This window comes from Nerophis ophidion, linkage group LG07, assembly GCF_033978795.1.
Source record: "Nerophis ophidion isolate RoL-2023_Sa linkage group LG07, RoL_Noph_v1.0, whole genome shotgun sequence".
NCBI classification, from domain to species: domain Eukaryota; kingdom Metazoa; phylum Chordata; class Actinopteri; order Syngnathiformes; family Syngnathidae; genus Nerophis; species Nerophis ophidion.
In genome coordinates, this window is record NC_084617.1 from 16,769,324 (window position 1) to 16,791,256 (window position 21,933).

The 21,933-nt window shown below is 39.8% G+C and overlaps 1 protein-coding gene across 1 annotated transcript; it reads left to right on the forward strand.

Annotated features, from left to right (window-relative positions):
* The first annotated feature begins 4,068 nt into the window (after positions 1 to 4,068).
* retsat.2 (retinol saturase, tandem duplicate 2) lies at positions 4,069 to 18,669 on the forward strand. The gene is made up of 11 exons (XM_061905472.1): positions 4,069 to 4,292; positions 6,161 to 6,343; positions 7,533 to 7,774; positions 7,845 to 8,046; positions 11,290 to 11,487; positions 11,579 to 11,698; positions 14,007 to 14,145; positions 14,217 to 14,326; positions 14,411 to 14,580; positions 18,072 to 18,231; positions 18,311 to 18,669. The coding sequence occupies exons 1-11, from the start codon at positions 4,133 to 4,135 to the stop codon at positions 18,457 to 18,459; spliced, it is 1,833 nt and encodes a 610-aa protein (XP_061761456.1). The 5' UTR covers positions 4,069 to 4,132; the 3' UTR covers positions 18,460 to 18,669.
* Positions 18,670 to 21,933: the final 3,264 nt, after the last annotated feature.

Genomic DNA, 21,933 nt, shown 5'->3' on the forward strand with positions numbered 1-21,933 from the left:
TTTACTAATATAATTCAGAGTGTTATTTATTGGCTATTCAAGAATGCACAATTAGACGTATGGTTCGAACAGTTTTATATGTGGATATTAGGCAAGTCCATCCCGATTGCTTAGTTTTAAGGCTGTCTAAAATGACGAGAGGTAACTAGATTTGAAGTTAGTCTACAAAACCGTAACTATAAACCATAAAAATACTACTGCTCTGAGAGATCGAACCAAGCTATCTAAAAGTCAAAGCAAATGGTTGCCTCGCATCTCCAATTAATAGTATATTCAACATACACTATATTGCCAAAAGTATTTAGCCACCTGCCTTGACTCACCTATGAACTTGAAGTGCCTTCCCATTCCTAACCCATAGGGTCCAATATGATGTTGGCCCACCTTTTGCATCTCTTACAGCTTCAACTCTTCTGGGAAGGCTGTCCACAAGGTTGCAGAGTGTGCTTATAGGAATTTTCGATTATTCTTCCAAAAGTGCATTGGTGAGGTGACACACTGATGTTGGTTGAGATGACCTGGCTTTCAGTCTCTGTTCTAATTTATCCCAAAGGTGTTCTATCAGGTTCAGGTCAGGACTCTGTGCTGGCCAGTCAAGTTCATCCACACCAGACTCTATGTCATCAATGCCTTTGTGGACCTTACTTTATGCACTGGTGCAAAATCATGTTGGAAGAGGAAGGGGCCCGCTCCAACCTGTTCCCACAAGGTTGGGAACATGGAATTTTCCTAAATGTTTTGGTATTCTTGAGGTGGCGACTTGTCCAGGGTGTACCCTGCCTTCCGCCCGATTGTAGCTGAGATAGGCGCCAGCGCCCCCCGCGACCCCAAAAGGGAATAAGCGGTAGAAAATGGATGGATGGATGGTATTCTAGAGTATTCAACATTCCTTTCACTGACACTAAGGGGCTAAGCACAACTCCTGAAGAACAACCCCACACCATGATTCCGCCTCCACCAAATTTCCCACTCGGCACAATGCAGTCCGAAATGCACCGTTCTCCGGACAACCTCCAAACCCAGACTCGTGCATCAAATTGCCAGATGGAAAAGCATGATTCATCACTCCAGGGAACGTGTCTCTACTGCTCTGTAGTCCAGTGGCGACGTGTTTTACACCACTGCATCCGACGCCCTGCATTGAACTCGGTGAAGTATGGCTTAGATGCAGTTGGTCGGCCATGGAAACCAATTCCATGAAGCTCTCTGTGTATTGTACGTGATTCATTCTCATCATGTAATGTACTTGTTAACACCAACGCTGATTGGGTTTGCGTGCATGTTATCTACATTTTGTTCACTTCCGGTGTTAAAAAAAAGTGTTGGAAAAAATAAATTGTAAAATAGCAAAGAAAAAGCTCACTAAATTGGCCCTAGTGTGTGAATGTGAGTGTGAATGTTGTCTGTCTATCTGTGTTGGCCCTGCGATGAGGTGGCGACTTGTCCAGGGTGTACCCCGCCTTCCGCCCGATTGTAGCTGAGATAGGCGCCAGCGCCCCCCGCTACCCCAAAAGGGAACAAGCAGTAGAAAATGGATGGATGGAAGCCTGTGCTGTGTTAAATAAAGGATGTCTTTCTTTTTCCTTTACACAAACATTTGTTAGAAAAAAAAGTAATATAATTAGAAGAATACGTTATTAGTAATAAATTGTATCCATCCATCCATTTCCTACTGCTTGTCCCTCTTGGGTTTGCGGGGTTGCTGGAGCCTATCAGTTAAAATAGTAAAATGATACAATCGTGTGGACATCGGGGGCGGTACCTCTGGATTGGCAGACCGGGGTGGTGGTTCCTCTCTTTAAGAAGGGGAACCAGAGGGTGTGTTCCAACTGTCGTGGGATCACACTCCTCAGCCTTCCCGGTAAGGTTTATTCAGGTGTACTGGAGAGGAGGCTACGGCAGATAGCCGAACCTCGGATTCAGGAGAAAAAATTTGTTTTTTGTCCTTGTCGTGGAACTGTGGACCAGCTCTATACTCCTGGCAGGGTCCTTGAGGGTGCATGGGAGTTTGCCCAACCAGTCTACATGTGCTTTGTGGACTTGGAGAAGGCATTTGACCGTGTCCCTCGGTAAGTCCTGTGGGGAGTGCTCAGAGAGTATGGGGTATCGGACTGTCTTATTGTGGCGGTCCGCTCCCTGTATGATCAGTGTCAGAGCTTGGTCCGCATTGCCGAAAGTAAGTCGGACACGTTTCCAGTGATGGTTGGACTGTCCTTTGTCACCGATTCTGTTCATTACTTTTATGGACATAATTTCTAGGCGCAGTCAAGTCGTTGAGGGGATACGGTTTGGTAGCTGCAGGATTAGGTCTCTGCTTTTTGCAGATGATGTGGTCCTGATGGCTTCATCTGGCCAGGATCTTCAGCTCTCACTGGATCGGTTCGCAGCCGAGTGTGAAGCGACTGGGATGAGAATCAGCACCTCCAAGTCCGAGTCCATGGTCCTCGCCCGGAAAAGGGTGGAGTGCCATCTCCGGGTTGGGGAGGAGACTCTGCCCCAAGTGGAGGAGTTCAAGTACCTAGGAGTCTTGTTCACGAGTGGGGGAAGAGTGGATCGTGAGATTGACAGGCGGATCGGTGCGGCGTCTTCAGTAATGCGGACGCTGTATCGATCCGTTTTGGTGAAGAAGGAGCTGAGCCGGAAGGCAAAGATCTCAATTTACCGGTCGATCTACGTTCCCATCCTCACCTATGGTCATGAGCTTTGGGTTATGAACGAAAGGACAAGACAAGCGGCCGAAATGAGTTTCCTCCGCCGGGTGGCAGGGCTCTTCCTTAGAGATAGGGCGAGAAGCTCTGCCATCCGGGAGGAACTCAAAGTAAAGCCGCTGCTTCTCCACATCGAGAGGAGCCAGATGAGGTGGTTCGGGCATCTGGTCAGGATGCCACCCGAACGCTTCCCTAGGGAGGTGTTTAGGGCACGTCCAACAGGTAGGAGGCCACGGGGAAGACCCAGGACACGTTCGGAAGACTATGTCTCCCGGCTGGCCTGGGAACGCCTCGGGATCCCCCGGGAAGAGCTAAACGAAGTGACTGGGGAGAGGAAAGTCTGGGTACATTTACCGTATTTCCTTGAATTTCCGCAGGGCATATAGTATGCGCCTGCCTTGAATTACTGCCGGGTCAAACTTGCTTCGCAAAATAATTAGCGCATGCTTAGTATCACCGCCTGGTCAAACTCGTGACGTCACGAGTGACACTTCCCCTGTCGTCATTTTCAAAATGGATCAGGCTGATTTCAATACCGGTAATTTGAAATCGCATAAAGGGAAGAAGATTAAGAGCTATTTAGTAGGATTTAAGGTCCAAGCTTACATCACACTCAAATTTTTACTGCATACCTTTGGTAAGTGCCGGAGTGAGAAGAGGTTTTAAATTAGCGCCCCGGTGGCAATTCAAGTAAATACGGTATCCTTATCTATAGCTTTATATTACTAAATGAATTTTAAAATAGTGAATTACTGAGATCAACAGTATGGATAATGGATCACAATATAAAATGCTACATGTGTTTCATTAACATTGGATTTAGATAATTATGTAATTAATTTATTATAAAACTATAATTATTTCAACATCGCATTCTACGATTAAATTAATGTTATGTAATGTAATTGATTTGATTAAGTATTTATAGTTTAAATATTTCACGGTTTAATCATTTATTGAAATATTTAATGAATCTGTGTTTTGGCAACTTCATGAGTTTACCTTATCCGTTCAACTCTGCTGTCAAAGTCAGTGGGCGTGTCCTAACGCTTGATTGGTTATCCACCACTTCTGCTAGTCTCGAACCCGGAACTCTTGCACTAGAGTAGACGTGGTTGATGTAAGCATATATAAGATGTTTATAGGTTTAAGGATCCTTTTGGGGTTTTTTTATTACGTATTTTATCTCCACCTTCACTTCCATTGTCGCCACCACCGACAGGGAGCCGTTCTTTGGCGGGCGTTACATGAAGCGTCTCCGGTACCGCAGCAAGATGTGCGTGGATTGGTGGAATTTTTTTCCCTGACGTCCACTAATAACGTACTCTGATTGGCCAAAAGGGGGTAAGTGGGCGGGGTCTCAGGCCACTCCTAAAGGAACTGAGCACCGCTGTCAGGCGCGGTCACAGCGACAGTCTGGAACAATGTGGATCACTGTGGCGTTTATTTGTGTGGCTTTGCTAGCTTTGGTTCTTAAATATGTCTTCACTAGTCCTGGACTCAACCCTTTTGAGGTGGACAGCCGCCAAGCACTCAAACCCATGGTGCTCAACCGCAAAGAGAAGAACAAAGTGCTGAAACAAGGTGAAATGTTTGGTCGTGATATTTTATGTTCAACCTTTGCTCTACATAAACGACGTATGTTTTTCCAACACTGATAATGATTCAGAATTACTCTCTACTTAACACTTTTCACACTCTCTAAAACAGCTTACTTATTATTTGATAGAACTTGGACGAACTTTTTTTTTTAAACCAGGTGTTTAGACAAGATGAGTATGCCTTCGGTCTTGCGCATGCGTATTACACGGAGTTCGGTCTAAGTGTGAATTTCAACTGGCTATACAGCTGTAACTAATGTCTAAAGCAAAGAACAAGGCAAAAACGTATGAAAGCAAGAGGGAACCAATAAGGCACAAGAGACGTTAAAGAGCAAAGAGGTGATGTAACATGCTGCTACTTCAGTGGTACCATTTCTACATACAGCTACAAAAGTCAGCTAGCCGCCTTAACAACAAAGCGCTGCGGGAAACCCTGGGGTCCTAGGCCTAACTGATTCACTCCAAAAAGGATGCACAGTTGGAGAGTTAAAACATTTAAAACAGGGCTTCTTCCTGTTGGTCGTCCATGTTTATTATTTCTTGTTGTACATGTGCCCAAATGCAGAGAAGGCACCACACAGGAACAATAGTTGGAAAGCACAAACAAGGATATTAAAGGCCTACTGAAATGAGATTTTATTATTTAAACGGGGATAGCAGGTCCATTCTATGTGTCATACTTGATCATTTCGCGATATTGCCATATTTTTGCTGAAAGGATTAAGTAGAGAACATCCACGATAAAGTTCGCAACTAGAGAAAAGCCCTGCTCTACCGGAAGTCGCAGACGATGACGTCACACGTGTGGGGGCTCCTCACATATTCATATTGTTTTTAATGGGAGCCTCCAACAAAAAGTGCTATTCGGACCGAGAAAACGACAATTTCCCCATTAATTTGAGTGAGGATGAAAGATTTGTGTTTGAGGATATTGATAGCGACGGACTAGGAAAAAAAAAAAAAAACACGATTGCAATCGCGTTGCATTGAGACGGATTCATTGGTTTTTAGAGACATTTACTAGGATAATTCTGGGAAATCCCTTATCTTTCTATTGTGTTGCTAGTGTTTTAGTGAGTTTAATAGTACCTGATAGTCGGAAGTGTACGTCCGCGGCCGGGTGTTGACGCGCAGTGTCTCGGGGAAGTCGACGGCAGCTGTACGGGAGGCGCAAGCTCAGCTGATATCCGGTAAGTGGCGACTTTTTAACCACAATTTTCTCACCGAAACCTGCTGGTTGACAAGTGGTCGGGATCGATGTCTGCTGTGATCCATAGGAAAGTTTCAACTCCGTGAATTTTAAACAAGGAATGACCGTGTGTTTGTGTGGCTAAAGGATAAAGCTTCCCAACTCCATCTTGCCTCTTTGACTTCTCCAATATTTATTGAAAAAATTGCAAAAGATTCAGCAACACAGTTCTCCCAAATACTGTGTAATTATGCTGTTAAAGCAGACGACATTTAGCTGTGTGTGTGCGTAGCGCTCATACTAACTAAAAACCCGTGACGTCTTCCGTACACGTCATCATTACACGACGTTTTCAAGACGAAACTCCAGGGAAATTTAAAATTGCAATCTAGTAAACTAAAACGGCTGTATTGGCATGTGTTGCAATGTTAATATTTCATCATTGATATATAAACTATCAGACTGTGTGGTGGGTAGTAGTGGGTTTCAGTAGGCCTTTAAACAGATTATCCAGAGAAAGTTTAAGAGCGGACAATATTTGGCGTCTTTGTGACAAAACGGTCATCCCGTTTTGAACGTTGTCTTTTGAAAATGCATGTTTCTTTAAAGTATTACTCTCCGTCCTCGTGCTGGGGTATTGACCCAAGGTTCTTGGTCTTTAGGGTTCCTGGCCAGTAGAGTACCGGAGGACTTGGACGCCATCGTGGTTGGCAGCGGCATCGGCGGGCTGGCGCTCGCTGCACTGCTGGCCAAAGTGGGCAAGAAAGTTCTGGTCCTGGAGCAGCACGATCGGGCCGGTGGATGCTGCCACACATTCACAGAGCAGGGCTTTGAGTTTGATGTCGGTATGGAAAACATTTGTTTCTACATATCAGGCTTAAATTGAACATCTTTGCCCACCAGAGGCAGAATTGAGCTAACAGTGTGTATAGTTTAATCAATTGAATCTGGTGGACTCGAGCGCAAGGACTAGCTGAACATGCCACACTGCAGACCATAGGAAGATAGAAAAAAGCTAAACGCTAACTGGAGCTCTTGAATGTAAACAAAGGTGGGCGGATTGATACAAGTATCGACAGTAACGATACCAAGTATAGCATTAGTATATGGTCGATCCTACAATGATTAGCTCGGTATTTTTCGATCATCACAAAATGTGTTTTGTTTCTGTTTACAAACACAGGACTTTAGAGCCAATAGTTTTTGCTTTTATTCAGTTATTTTGCACTATTTCCTTTATTATACATTGTCAATCAATCAATCAGTCAGTCAGTCAGTCATGATTGATTGATTGATTATACATGTTGTACGTAACAAAAAGGGAATAAGGAAATAATGAAAATATTAATTGATCTTGTTACACCGCTATCACTTTTTTGTCTCTTTACAGTTGAGATAAAACAATGTAACCTTTTTACACTAAATTTTATTAATTGGAATTTTTTTACACATTTTTACACTGAATTTATATGCACTGAATTTTTATACACTGATTTTTGTATACACTGATTTTTATGCATTGAATTTTTATACACTGAATTTTTCTGCACTAAAATTTTATTCACTGATTTCTGTATGAACTGAATATTTTTGCACAAAATTTGTCTGCACTGAATTTTTTCACACTGAATTTTTATTAATTGAATTTTTTTTACACTAAATTATTTTCGCACAGAATTTTCTGCATATAATTTTAACCCTTTTTTTTAACATTTATTTTACACTGAATTTTAAAACACTATTCCAATAGACTGAATTTTTTAATAGAAATTTTGCTTACAAATCTTTATTCAATGAAATTGTCTTTAACTGTCTTTTTACAAATTCAGTGTCCAAAAACAGTGTTTGTGATAAAGACACAAATTAACCTCCATAAGAAGCGTTTCTTTCCAAATATGGTCAATAACTGTGTCTTCCTTCAAAGCAGCAAAGTCCAAAAACGTGAAAGCTTTTCCTATTAAATGCAAAAAATATTGAACCTATTGAGTCTTATTTTCTTTAAAGTGTCAATCAGTAATTGCCCCCATTTTGTAGGAATTCACTACATCGGTGAAATGCAGAGCCACAAGCCGTACCGCTGCATCCTGGACCAGATCACAGAGGGGCAGCTGCAATGGGAACCGCTGGAGAACCCTTTTGACCACGTGGTGATAGGACCGCCTGAAAACCGCCGCTGCTATCCCATCTACAGTGGCAGAACCCGCTTCCCCGAGGAGCTGAAGAAATGTTTCCCCGGGGAGGAGAAGGCCATTGACCAGTACATGAAGCTGGTCAAGGTAGGAAGGACGCACGGCGTGTCTCGCGAACCGTAAAGTCGCCACACTAAATGTCTGTCTTTGTTCGTAGACCACAGCACGCAGCGTTTGGCACATGGTTCTGCTGAAGATTTTCCCCGCCCCCTTAGCTAAGCTCGTGGTCTACAGCGGCTTGCTCAAAAGTCTCTCACCCTTCTACAAAATGGCGCCACACAGCCTGACCGAAATTGTTAGCGAACTGACGGAGAACAAGGACCTCAGGGCCGTCTTCTCCTACTGCTTCGGCACCTACGGTAGGCCGCCATGTTGGCGTTTACTGGCATGTGGACTGTAGGGATGTAGCTGCATGTGTAATCGCTATGTCAAAATATTTGTACGGATCACCCGCTGCTCATTGAGAAGAGCAATACTTGCTTACATACAGTACGAGACTCTATACAGAACACCAGAAAAAGTTGCTCAATTTATCGCTAGTTCCTTTTTTGAAAGAGAATCTAGAGGAGTCGAAATACTCTCTAAATATAGCATCAAAGTAGCTAAATTGGCAACACTAATTCCTCTTGCTCAGTCTTATTATTCTCTGGCAGACCAAGAGCATTAATCTTTTGGTGTAGGCCTGGGCCGATTACATTTTTTGATTGACAATACATTGACCTACAAATTACTGCTGATCAAAAAATATAATTTTTTGTAATGACATTACATAAAAATAATGCATGTAAACCCTTTCAAAGACTATAAACTTGTATTTCTCGTATGTTTTGACATTGGGACGGTATAGCTCGGTTGGTAGAGCGGCCGTGCCAGCAACTTGAGGGTTGCAGGTTCGATCCCCGCTTCCGCCATCCTAGTCACTGCCGTTATGTCCTTGGGCAAGACACTTTACCCACCTTCTCCCAGTGCCACCCACACTGATTTAAATGTGAAAATTAGATATTGGTTTTCACTGTGTAAAGCGCTTTGAGTCACTAGAGAAAAAGCGCTATATAAATATAATTCACTTCACTTCACAATTGAAATGTAAATTTTAAATCTCTAAGTTAAATTAAAGAAACAAATAACAATAAAATACAATAAAATTTTGCGCTTGAATACGTACCACAATTTCTTAATTTTTACTTTTTCTTCTCACTCCATGCAAAAAATCAACTGAGACAATACAATGGCGCAACCAAACTTGATAGTTGATACTGTTACCAGAGAGCGAGTGCCTTTGTTCATGCAACCAGCCTTGCTTCGTAACTTCCGTTTTTTTCCAACAAAGAAGAAAAAAGAATATTGAGCATTTTTTATTGAATCAGTGATGTGTCCATTGTAGGGCTGGGCGATAGGGCCTTTTATTAATATCTCAATATTTTTAGGCCACGTCAGGATACACAATGTATATCTCGATGTTTTGCCTTAGCCTTGAAAAAACACTTGATGCATATAATCACAGCAGTATGATGATTCTATGTGTCTACATTAAAACATTCTTGTTCATACTGCATTAATGTATGCTCATTTAAACTTTCTTGCAGAGAGGGAAATCACAAGTCAATTTACCAAAACTGTATTTATTCCCCAGTTATTAAGCAGTGGCACAAACATTCATGTCATTTCCAAAACAGAAAGTGCAAGATTGTCACAGACATTTTATAACAAGCTATGAGTGCGATTTTGTGCATGATGTCACTAAGATGACTTATCAAAACAACACTAAATTAAAGTGCACTTTTTGTACAGAATGCCACTACAATAGTTTAAAACAAATAAAGTGCACTTTTGTGCATAATGTCACACAAGATATTTCAATAACTGTCAAATAAAAATTAGCTGCATGATAGGAAATCAAATATTGAATGTCCTTCGCTATGTGGTAGGTTATGCCTTTTGTTGTTGACTATTTTTTTCATACAGTGTTGATCGGGAAATGGTTGTTTGGGCATTTTGTGGGTGTGGTACCGAACGAAGATGTTGACATGCGGAGTTTCAAGCACTCTTCATTCTCTAACGGGTGACTTTTCAAATGATGCTATAAATTTGCAGTGGTGCTAATTTTTGTAGCAACACTTTTGTGGCATACTTGAAAAACTTCTTCCCGCTTGAAGTCAAACCACCGCCGGACGATGGACCCCCATACTGTTTTTCTTGGGAATAATTCTTCCTTCATTTGTTACCAGATTCGCACCTTCTTTCTCTCGTATTACCACTTGCACCTGTCTGCTAGCATCACAGCTAACGTTACCATGCCGCTACCTATCTGCGCCGCGAGGGCGTATGACGTTGCACGCGTGACATTATGTGACGTGTGTGAGAAGGTGCGCTTGTTTCATGTCTTTTGTGAGAAAGAGAAAAAAGAGTGAGAATAACCTGTAGTGTATTGCCCACAGCTAAAAGCAACTGCGTAAGAACGTATTCTCGAATATCACGATATAGTCATTTTCTATATTGCATGGAGACAAACCGCAATATATTGAGTATATTCGCTATATTGCGGCATCGCCCAGCCCTAGTCTATCGTGATATATGGTGATAAAGTTTAATCGCCCATCCGTATGTTCAACCTTACACTGTCACTCTGAAATTGTCCAACATAATAGACGCCATTTATCACATACAACATTATTGAGGGGTGGGACGGGAGGACAAAAGCGTTATATAGCATAACTACATGTGTTAAAGTGCTAAAATTACACTCACGTTTTACCAGCTGCTCTTTCTAGGTTAGCCTGTATTGCATTTTAAGATGGGTAGTGAAGCCTGACACTTTAAATCAGTGGTTCTCAACCTTTTTCAGTGATGTACCCCCTGTGAACATTTTTTTAATTCAAGTACCCCCTAATCAGAGCAAAGCATTTTAGGTTGAAAAAAAAGAGATAAAGAAATAAAATACAGCACTATGTCATCAGTTTCTGATTTATTAAATTGTATAACAGTGCAAAATATTGCTCATTTTTAGTGGTCTTTCTTGAACTATTTGGGAAAAAAATATATAAAAATAACTAAAAACTTGCTGAAAAATAAACAAGTGATTCAATTATAAATAAAGATTTCTACACATAGAAGTAATCATCAACTTAAAGTGCCCTCCTTGGGGATTGTAATAGAGATCCATCTGGATTCCTGAACTTAATTCTAAACATTTCTTCACAAAAAAATAAATCTTTAACATCAATATTTATGGAACATGTCCACAAAAATGAATATTGCATTGTTGCATTTCTTTTCACAGTTTATGAACTTACATTCATATTTTGTTGAAGTATTATTCAATAAATATATTTATTAAGGATTTTTGAATTGTTGCTATTTTTAGAATATAAAAAAAAAAATCTTACGTACCCCTTGGCATACCTTCAAGTACCCCCAGGGGTACGCGTACCCCCATTTAAGAACCACTGCTTTAAATGTTTAAGCGCCTCTTCTCTCAAAGGTGAAGCAAATAAGGGAGGGAGATAATTTTTAGGAAGCCGTCTCTACGCGACATTGCAGTTAGCACAGCACAAAAATGTCACTTTTGCGTTTGACTAAAACTCACGCTGACAACCTTGCAGGAAACATCCCCAAAGAATCCAGTTTCAGCATGCACAGTTTGCTGGTCAACCACTACCTGAACGGAGCATGGTACCCGAAAGGGGGAGCCAGTGAGATTGCCTACCACATCATCCCCGTCATCGAGAAGGCAGGGGGCGCCGTTCTGGTCCGTGCGCCTGTCAACCGCATCCTGTTCAATGACTCCAAGGAAGCTTGTGGTGAATGCACTTTGTTGTGACTCAATCACATTTTTAGTACGTCTTTAATCAGTGTTGTCATTGTAAAGATTATTTTTTGCTGCGTCTGCAGGTGTGAGTGTCATGAAGAACCAGGAGGAAATACATATCCACGCCCCCATGGTCATCTCCAATGCTGGCATCTTTAACACGTACCAGAAGCTGCTGCCCAAAGAGCTGCAGGCCACACCGGGTAAGAAGAGTTCAGGCAATATTGAATAAAAAAATCTTAAACACAACTTTCACCCTTTTTAATTCGCAAAAGGCCTTAAATAATTTTTTAATGTCTGGTATTTTGGATATGGTGGTTTTCAATTTGATACTGGATGAACCAATGAAATGTCTTCTTTGTGTTTTCATGTATTTTTAACTGCATTTTTAGTAGCTGTAGCATAACAAAGCAAAATGTTAAGTACATGCATCTCAATGACTTCCAGAGGATCCATTAGCTGCCCAGTAAGGTGCCTGATGCAAAAACATTCAACAGAACAGTTCCTGCACTAAAACAACAGTAATACGGTCGAACCTCGATTTACGAACTTAAAGGGAGACTGCACTTTTTTTGGAATTTTGCTTATTGATCACAATCATAAAAATACATTATGATGGATGTTATATATATTTTTTGCATTCTTAATATTAAATAAATGTGATCAAAGAGCCAACAAATACATCACTTACTGTACAGGGTCTGCTAGGATGTTCTTCTATTGTCATTTAGATGAAGAATAGCACATAATCCTCACAAAGAAACGGGGTGGGGGTGGGTTCCAGGTCTTAAATGGCTGGTAAAGTGTACCAACTTGCGGACGTTTTGTCCAAGTGAGATGGATGATTTATGATCGAGGATAAACTTACAAGAAGCGAGGAAGCAGCACATAATGTAAAAATTGAGACACACGGAAGTGATCACGTTGCTGCTATAAATAGTTTGTCTGAGTTAGGGCTTATAATAACACTATCGCTAATACTTTGTTAATATTCAAGTCCCAAAATGTAAATGGAGTGTTGTTGCCAGTTTTTGGATGGTTATTAATTTTATGGGCGAAATAGTGGAGCTCCCATTACCTCTGCTGTAAGCCAACTTTTATTTATGTTTATTTAATACTTCAAATAAATAAAAAATCCATCCATCATGTCTTTTATAATGATTGTGAACGATAGGCAAACTTCCATAAAAAAGTTCAGTTCCCTTTTTAACTGGCTCTTGAACAGCATTAGTAATTAGAGAAGTTTGTATCGTGAAGCAAATGTCTCCGTAAAAGTTTGTATCGTGAAGCAAATGTCTCCGTAAGATAAAATCTAAAATTAAAAATGTGTTTCAGCCTTGACAAAAGTCCATATTTTAGTGAAGCTTTGTACACTTTGAACACAATATAAAGTGCTATACAGTTCTGTATATCAAACAAACATAATAGAGAGGTGATGGATCAACTACCGGTCGGTATAGCTCGGTTGGTAGAGTGGCCGTGCCAGCAACTTAAGGGTTGCAGGTTCGATCCCCGCTTCTTTCATCCTAGTCACTGCCGTTGTGTTCTTGGGCAAGACACTTTACCCACTTGCTCCCAGTGCTACCCACACTGGTTTGAATACGTAACTTAGGTATTGGGTTTCACAATGTAAAGCGCTTTGAATCACTAGAGAAAAGCGCTATATAAAAATAATTCACTTCACTATCTGTCTTGCGTCCTGTCCCTTTTGGTGCCCTCACAAACTATCAGAAATCACAAAGACCCCTAACTTTACCAACCATATTACTATAATAATAAACATTTGAGGCGTTTGGGGTTTAATTCCAGGTGTAGTAGAAGTGCTCTATGAATACAGACCATTTACCATTTAGAAAAGTAAAATTAATTTACAGTTCTTGTTCAGAACCGGATCTCGGTGTATCAATTCTACAAAGGGTAAAAAAACACCAACAATCTTATATAAAATCACTTTTTTGCTTTGCAGAACTTTGTTGTAAAATTAATTTACAGTTCTTGTTCAGAACCGGATTTCGGTGTATCAATTCTACAAAGGGTAAAAAAACACCAACAATCTTATATAAAATCACTTTTTTGCTTTGCAGAACTTTGTTGTACTAATCTGCTTCAATGTCTGTCCCTGGCTGCTCTGGAAACAAGAAAAGGAAAAAAGAAGCCCCGCTCCTCGCCTGAGCCACTGTGACGTAGATTACCGTAATAACTACTACATCACTCAAAAGCGCAGATTCCAACCATCTAAATACTTTTTATAATTTAAGACTTATGGTAAAAACCGCACATTATAATGGCGGCTATAGTTTCAATGTTAAAGATCTAAAAAAAAATATTTGAACATTTCCGAAATGCTGCATTGAAAATCCTAACGGGCCATAATTTGCCCAGGTCTGACTTAGATGCTATTCCGCTCATTACTAGCCAGGGTTTAAGATCACTATTTTTATTAAAATGTATGTATTCCGAGGTCTGATTACAACTCATTGTTGCAGTTATCGGTTCAAATGTGTGTTGCAGCTATCCAGACGCAGCTGAGTATGATGAAGCACGGCGACGGTGGCCTCAGCATTTTCGTGGGCCTCAACGGCACCAAGGAGGAGTTGGGCCTGAAAGCCAACAACTACTGGATATTTCGCGAGAACAATTTAGATGAACTGTACGTCTTTATCAATCAGCAGCTTTGACAGCAGCGTTAAATGACAACGATTGCCTCTTTTTGGCCCTCAGGGTGGAAAACTACACGAATGCAGGCAGAGAGGAATCTTCCAGAAAATTGCCCATCCTGTTTGTCGCCTCTCCGTCTGCCAAAGATCCGACCTGGGAGGAGCGGTCCCCAGGTGCACACCAGCGGGATTATTTACTCTCACGGCACAGGTGACGTGTATTTCTTTACCGTGGCAGCTCACTTCTCTCTTTCCCAGGCAAGTCCACTCTGAGTCTGGTCAGCTTCGCCAGCTACAAGTGGTTTGAGGAGTGGAAGGACGACAAAGTCACCAACAGGGCGTCCGAGTACAAGGAGCTGAAGGAGGCTTTCATCGAGAGCGCCCTGGAGGTGGTCCTGGGCGTCTTTCCCAAAGTCACCAGAGACAAGGTGAGGGTTTTCTGCACAGGCTGGTCCACCAAAATGTCTGGCCGCCAAAATAGTATTACAAGCTTGTGTACCATCACATAAGTTGTGGTTACTGGGTTCTATTTAGGGGTGTAACAGTACAGCATTTTCACAGTTTGGTGCATACATCGGTGTTATAGTGGCTATTTGGTCAGATCATCTTTAAGTTGCTTTCTGGCCATCTCTTCGGTATGCACCCTTTTGTGGGATGTCTTACTTGCATGCCAAAAACTTCTTCCAGGCCACGCCCACTTCAACTGTTTCTTCTTCCTTTGAGCTATGTTGTCGTTTTTAGCACTTCCATATACACAAACAGCAGGTATCGATAGGCCTGAAAAGTTGGGTGTGCGTAAAAGTCCCCTTTAAGTCAGAGTTTGCGTAATTTTCGGTCGAGTAAGGGCCTGATTTACTAAGATCCAAATACCATGGGGTAAACAGCGTGTGCAATCTATTCAATATGGTCTACTATTGTTATTGTTATTGTTATTGTATTTTTATTATTGCTATGTTTTTAATTTTACTGATGGAACTCTCCTGAAGAAATCAATCAAGTACTATCTATCTATCTATCTATGCACATGCGTGCATTTTAGTAAAACATTTTTTTACTTGTGTAGAGCACTTTGTGAAAAAGTGCTCTATAAATAAAGTTTGATTAATTGAAATCTACAATGTAAAGCAACCCTAATTTGCTGTGAATTCGAACAAATATTTTACAAGAAAAATAGAGAATTATAGGTTGATATTAATTTTTTTTAATAGAATAGGTCAGATAATGATCTAAAGGGGGACGGCTGAAAGTTAGTCCACTTCTTGCTGTGGTGTGTCAAAAAGTTTGTATCCATTTTGTGTTTAGCTGTTTGATAAAAAAAAAAAAACATGTTTCATAAACTAACATATGCTTATAGGGGAACTGCACTTTTTGGGGAATTTTTGCCTATCCTCCATACAATCATTCTATAAGAAATGATGACGAATGGAATTTATTTTCTTTAATGAATTCTAACTCATAAAGTCTGATTACAGTGGGAGCTCCACTATTGCCTGTCAGTACATTACATATGTACTTACATCATGTATTTAAACCGTAAAGCTCCACTTAAGAATGTTCAGTTTTGGTGGATTTTGGCGGCGCCAGTGGACCAAAGAGGTAGTGTTTTTTCCAGTAGATGACCACATCTCCCATGAGGACTAACGCATATAGCTCATACTGACATGATGTCTGCTGTAATATTGTAACAAATATTACATCTTTAATGGCTATGCTGATAAATAGTAGACAATATCAAAAAATAATCTTGGATTGCGCTACAAACATGATGCTACTACCAAGAATATATCGGGACGGATGCAGGTCTGAAGCAAATAAAGAATGGCGTCAGAGTTTTTTTTCAAAGAGAGTAGTGTGGCTGGTGGCTATTTATGCGTCCACACAACTCTCCCGATTGCTAACATTAGCATTATCATTTTGATTTGAGCATCGTAAGTCATTTACTAGTCCAGCAGGAACACAGAGAAGGGAGCATCGGTCCAAAAATTCCTTAAAGCCGGGTCAATGTTGATCCTGACTGTCCTGTTTTCATTTTTTTGTCTCCTCAGCCAAAACTTTTCGTTTCTTTGGTTGTTTTGGAGCTTCGGCCATGACAGTAGTAATCGTATGTAGGTGTAATTCTTCTTTTAGTTTTCTGGCGGCATGCAGGTGTTCGCACCGACTTCCTTCATTTTAACAAATGGGGAAAGGGGAAGTGACGTATGCCGTAAAGCAAGTCAGCAAATGTGTAGTTTTTTTTTGTGGTAGGGTTCCTGCCATGCTCCTCAAAGTTGCTAAGTGCCAGTGAGAGCGACTCAGAGCCTTTCAGGCCATGACAGAGGTGTCATTCAAGTAGTTGTAAGTCCACGTGTCATCCCAAAAGTTATGAAAATATTTTATGAAGGTTGAAAAGTTACTTAGTGCTGCTTTATAGAAGGTGCCCTATTTTTTTTAAGGGCTTCGTAGACAGGATAGAGCGACCCCTCTAGGCTAATTGCAAGCGCACTTTTAAATGCATTTATTCAATATTTAGAAAGCATTAAAAAAAATCCATCCTCCGTCATTTCTTTCATAATGATTGTGAGCGATAGGAAAAAATCCAAATAAAGTGCCGTTCCCCATTAAAGCGGACAAATTGTCCAGTTCCATTTTGATAGTTACCCCGCCTTCCGCCTGAATGCAGCCAAGATAGGCTCCACTCCTGTGACCCCGAACGGGAAAAGCGGTAGAAAAGGGATGGATGGGCATTTTGATAGTATCATAAACTTTAAAATTATCTAAGGTACACTTTTTGAAGATTAATTACGAGTTAACCACAAACAATGCGACTAATCACAATTAATATTGTAATGGTTTGACAGCCTTAACTTGAGAAATGCTTGGCATAAGGTGGAATACATGAAAACAGTTTGGAAGACGTCTCGTGTGATACATTATAGTGGTCTACGACAGTGGTTCTCAACCTTTTTTCAGTGATGTACCCCCTGTGAAATTTTTTTTAATTCAAGTACCCCCCAAACAGAGCAAAAGTAAAATACAGCACTATGTCATCAGTTTTGTATAACAGTGCGAAATATTGCTCATTTGTAGGGGTCTTTCTTGAACTATTTGGAAAAAAAGATATAAAAATAACTGAAAACTTGTTGAAAAAAAAAAAAAAAGATTTAATTATAAATAAAGATTTCATCAACTTAAAGTGCCCTCTTTGGGGATTGTAATAGACATCCATCTGGATTAATAAACCTAATCCCAAAAATTTCTTCACAAAAAAAGAAATAATTAACATCAATATTTATGGAACTTGTCCACCAAAAATCTGTCAACACTGAATATTGCATTGTTGTATTTTTTTCACAGTTTATGAACTTATACATACATATTTTGTTGATTATTCAATAGATATATTTATAAAGGATTTTTGAATTGTTGCTATTTTTAGAATATTTAAAAAAAATCTCACGTACCCCTCCCTTGGCATACCTAAGTACCCCAAGGGGTACGCGTACCCCCATTTGAGAACCACTGGTCTACGACAACATGTGTCTATTCAGATGCGTTCAAGTAATTCCTCCATGGTTAGAATAGAATAGAATAGAGTGGACTTTATAGTCCTTATATTTGCATATAACGACATTAAAGACTCAACTTAAGGTGCGGTAGTGGGAGCAAATATGGGGTAAAATAAATAACACGAGGTAATAAAGGAAAAAACTAACAATTGAAATAAACAGACTACTATCCAATAAAAATAATAAGCAATCCTGTACAATATACAAAACACTATAGAAATACAAAATACTGTACAATATACAGAACAAGACAAGAGTACCGAAGTAATAAAGAACAATCAGTGTCGGACGTATTGCACTCGAAGGGTAGTATTGCACAGTAGGGTATTAGGGCAGGAAAGCGGTTGTTTTCACTCTTACGTATATTTGTACAGATTGAATACATCGACGCCGGGACCCCCATCACCAACACGCACTACATCGCTGCACCCAAGGGAGAGATCTACGGCGCGGACCACGGCCTAGAGCGCTTCAGACCGGAGCTTGGCGCCATCTTGAGGCCTCAGACGCCGCTGAAAAACCTCTACCTGACAGGTGGGCTCGCCGTCCCTGCGTTCACTTTACCCGACCACACCCCCCCTCACCTACTGTATGCTCTTGTTGCGCGCCTCAGGCCAGGACGTGTTTGTGTGCGGCTTCGCCGGCGCCTTGACTGGCGCACTAACCTGCGCCTCGACCATCCTCAAGCGCAACCTGCACCTGGACGCTGTGGCGCTGGCCAAGAGGACCAATTATGTGAACTCCAAACTGAAGGAGGAGTAACCAGGATTGTGACGACTACAAAGTGAGGAATCGTGTGTAAGGCGGTGCAATCTTTGAATTCTACAGCTACGGTAACATAGCTAATGTTGTGTGCACTCACACTCGAGACGTCATAGTTTTCCAAACTGAGAGAGAAATGGATCTGAGACCCCAACATGACTTTTGTATCTTGTATAAAATGTGTTCTAAATTAAACTGGTCCAAAAGGTACCTGGTTAACCTGTGCTTTCTGAGGCGGAGGCTTGGCTTGTCTATTTTGGTCACCTTACCAAGATACAAACATTTAAACATAAACTACCTGCTTTATTTGAATAGGCTCCCGGCCAATCCCGGTTAACCTGACAGAGCTTCCTGATTGGCTGATAAGAGCGTATTGTCCTCGTTAGAGTGACAGGTGAATAAACCGATGCCCCCGTCTGTCGCTGAATGTGTGCATTGCTGACTTGTCTCCATTTATCTGTTAAAAAATCTGTCAAAAGTCCCCCCCAGGGCACAGGTGTCAAACTCAAGGCCTGGGGGCCAGATCTGGCTTGCCACATTTATTTATTTTGCCAACTAAAACCTGGAAATATGCGTCAAGAAATAATTGATCTTTTCTTACTAAATGTGTTCATTGTTTCCATTTTGACAAAATCAATTACATGTACTGCATGCATTTGCTTATATTTTCAGCTTCATTTAATAACGCACCATATATTGTCGTACATTCCAAACATTTTTTGTTAGATTAGTAATGAAATTGTACATTGTAAAAAAAAACAACAGATTTTACGGTTAATACTAAAAATTAAAAAAAAAAGGTATGGTTTTTCCATTTAAAGTAATAAACCACAAAAATAACCCCTAGATTTTACGCAATTTAAAACTGTGGTACAGGTGTTGCATTTACAGTAAGTACTACTACTACTACTACTACTACTGTAAGAACCACCATAGCTGTAGTGTAAAAAAATGATGTACTGTTTTTCTATTTACAGTAATGCACTCTTGTAAAAATAACAACTACAGATTTTGCAATAAAAACAGTAGTACAGTTTTTTCCACAGTAACACACCGTGGACACAAGAACCGTAGATATTACCGTAAAAAGCAGTGGTACCATTTTTTTATGTACAGTAATACACCGTAAAAACAACCATACATTTTACCGAAAAAAACTAACATACCGCATGTCCTTGAATTGCCGCGGGGCATATAGTATGCACCTGCCTTGAATTACCGCCGGGTCAAACTCGCTTCCCAAAATAATTAGCGCATGCTTAGTATTACCACCTGGTCGTCACGAGTGACACTTCCCCTGTCATCATTTTCAAAAGGGAGGAGGCTGATTTCAATACCGGTAATTTGAAATTGCATAAAGGGAAGAAGATAAAGAGCTATTCAGTAGGATTTAAAGTCCAAGCTTACATCACACTCAAATTTTTACTGCATACCTTTGGTAAGTGCCGGAGTGAGAAGAGGTTTTAAAATAATTAGCGCATGCTTACTTTTACCGCATGCCTTTGGTAAGCGCAGGAGTGAGACGAGGTTTTAAATTAATTCAAGGAAATACAGTATTTCCATTTTCAGTAATACACTAAAAAAAATAACCATACATTTTACCCCACAAAATCTGTTGTACCATTTTCCCATTTACAATACACTGTAAACACTAGTATAGTAGATTTTATTATAAACTTTTTTTTTTTTTTGAAATGGTATATTTTTTTTTAATTTACAGAAATACAACACCTTGAAACAACCATTGATTTTATCCCCCCCCCCCCAAAAAACTGTACATTATATTGTTGGGGGAAAAAACAACAGCAATACGGTAAATTTTACCCTTTAAGAAAAAAATGGTCCCATTTTTTTTTTGCATTGATACATCGTAAAAAACACAACTGTAAATTTTAACGACAGAACCTGATACTGTTTTTTTATTTACTGTCATAGGATTGTGAAAAAATATTTCAGTATACTTAAAAAAATAAATGCATCAGTAATATCATGACTAGGGCTGCAAAAGGGGTGGAAAGTTTCCGGTAAATTTCCAGAAATTTACCACGGGAAGTTAAACTGAACATTTTTCTGATTATTCTAAGTTGGACGCCGTCCATGGGAATTAATGGGAATATATGGGAATTAATGAGGAATTACAATAATGATATATTATTCGTCACTTGTCTATATTCTGCTGCATCTTTGTGGCATTTCTGACGTTGCTTTTTGCACAGTATTTGCAAACGTACACAACCTTTCCGCCTACCAATGTAGGCGGAAAGGCCTACCAAATTCTGGTGACTAAGCTGCCAGTTTCCATAAAAGTGTTTTTCCATTTACATTTACATGTTTTGTAAAAAACAACAACATTTACAGTAAAATTCTGGTACCTGAGTTGTCAGTTCTACTGTGAAATCTACGGATTGTTTTGATGTAAAAAATGTTAAATGCATGGTTTACCATTGTGTGTGTGTTATATTACTGGAAATAATGAAATTGTTAAAAATGTATCTTTCCTTGACATTGGTCCTTTCTGGATTTATTATAATCCAAATGATCATTTTTAATGATTATAATCTTACCCTGAAGATCCCTCTGGAACTCCAACAGTATTATTCTCATAGTTAAAATTGTTTGTTCAAAAACATATTGCATTAATGAATTCATGACGTCAGCTGAGCTTCCTGGTTGACTACTGCAGTTGTTCTCAAATGGGGGTACGCGTTCCCCTGGGGGTACTTGAAGGTATGCCAAGGGTATGTGAGATTTTTTTCAAATATTCTAAAAATAGCAACAATTTAAAAATCCTTTATAAATATATCTATTGAATAATACTTCAACAAAATATGTATAAGTTAATAACCTGTGAAAAAAATACAACAATGCTATATTCAGTGTTGACATCTAGATTTTTGGTGGACATGTTCCATATATATTGATGTTAAAGATTTTTTGTGAATAAATGTTTGGAATTAAGTTCATGAATCCAGATGGATCTCTATTACAATCCCCAAAGGGGGCACTTTAAGTTGATGATTTTTTTATTTAAAATTGAATCACTTGTTTATTTTTCAACAAGTTTTCAGCTATTTTTATATCTAGTTCAAGAAAGACCACTACAAATTAGCAATATTTCGCACTGTTATACAATTTAATAAATCAGAAACTGATGACATTGTGCTGTATTTTACTTCATCTCTTTTTTTCAACCAAAAATGCTTTGCCCTGTTTAGGGGGTACTTGAATTTAAAAAATGTTCACAGGGGGTACATCACTGAAAAAAGGTTGAGAACCACAGCACTACTGTACCCATCCATTATTGCACATTATACCTAATAAAGTATAAAACATGCTGACAATATGATTAGGTGTTGTCATTGGTTTGTAAAACTGTTCCTTACACCGACATCACTCTTCAAAAAGCACAAAGTAAATTATTTTGCTCTTTCAAACTGAAGTGTCAACTTTCCGTGTTTCATTTAAACGCAGCGT

Excerpts from the sequence above, each read along its gene's own strand:
- retsat.2 (XM_061905472.1), top strand. The coding sequence starts at position 4,133 with ATGTGGATCACTGTGGCGTTTATTTGTGTGGCTTTGCTAGCTTTGGTT. Across the intron at positions 6,344-7,532 it reads GGGCTTTGAGTTTGATGTCG|GAATTCACTACATCGGTGAA; the intron begins GTATGGAAAACA and ends CCCATTTTGTAG. Across the intron at positions 14,146-14,216 it reads GAGAACAATTTAGATGAACT|GGTGGAAAACTACACGAATG; the intron begins GTACGTCTTTAT and ends TTTGGCCCTCAG.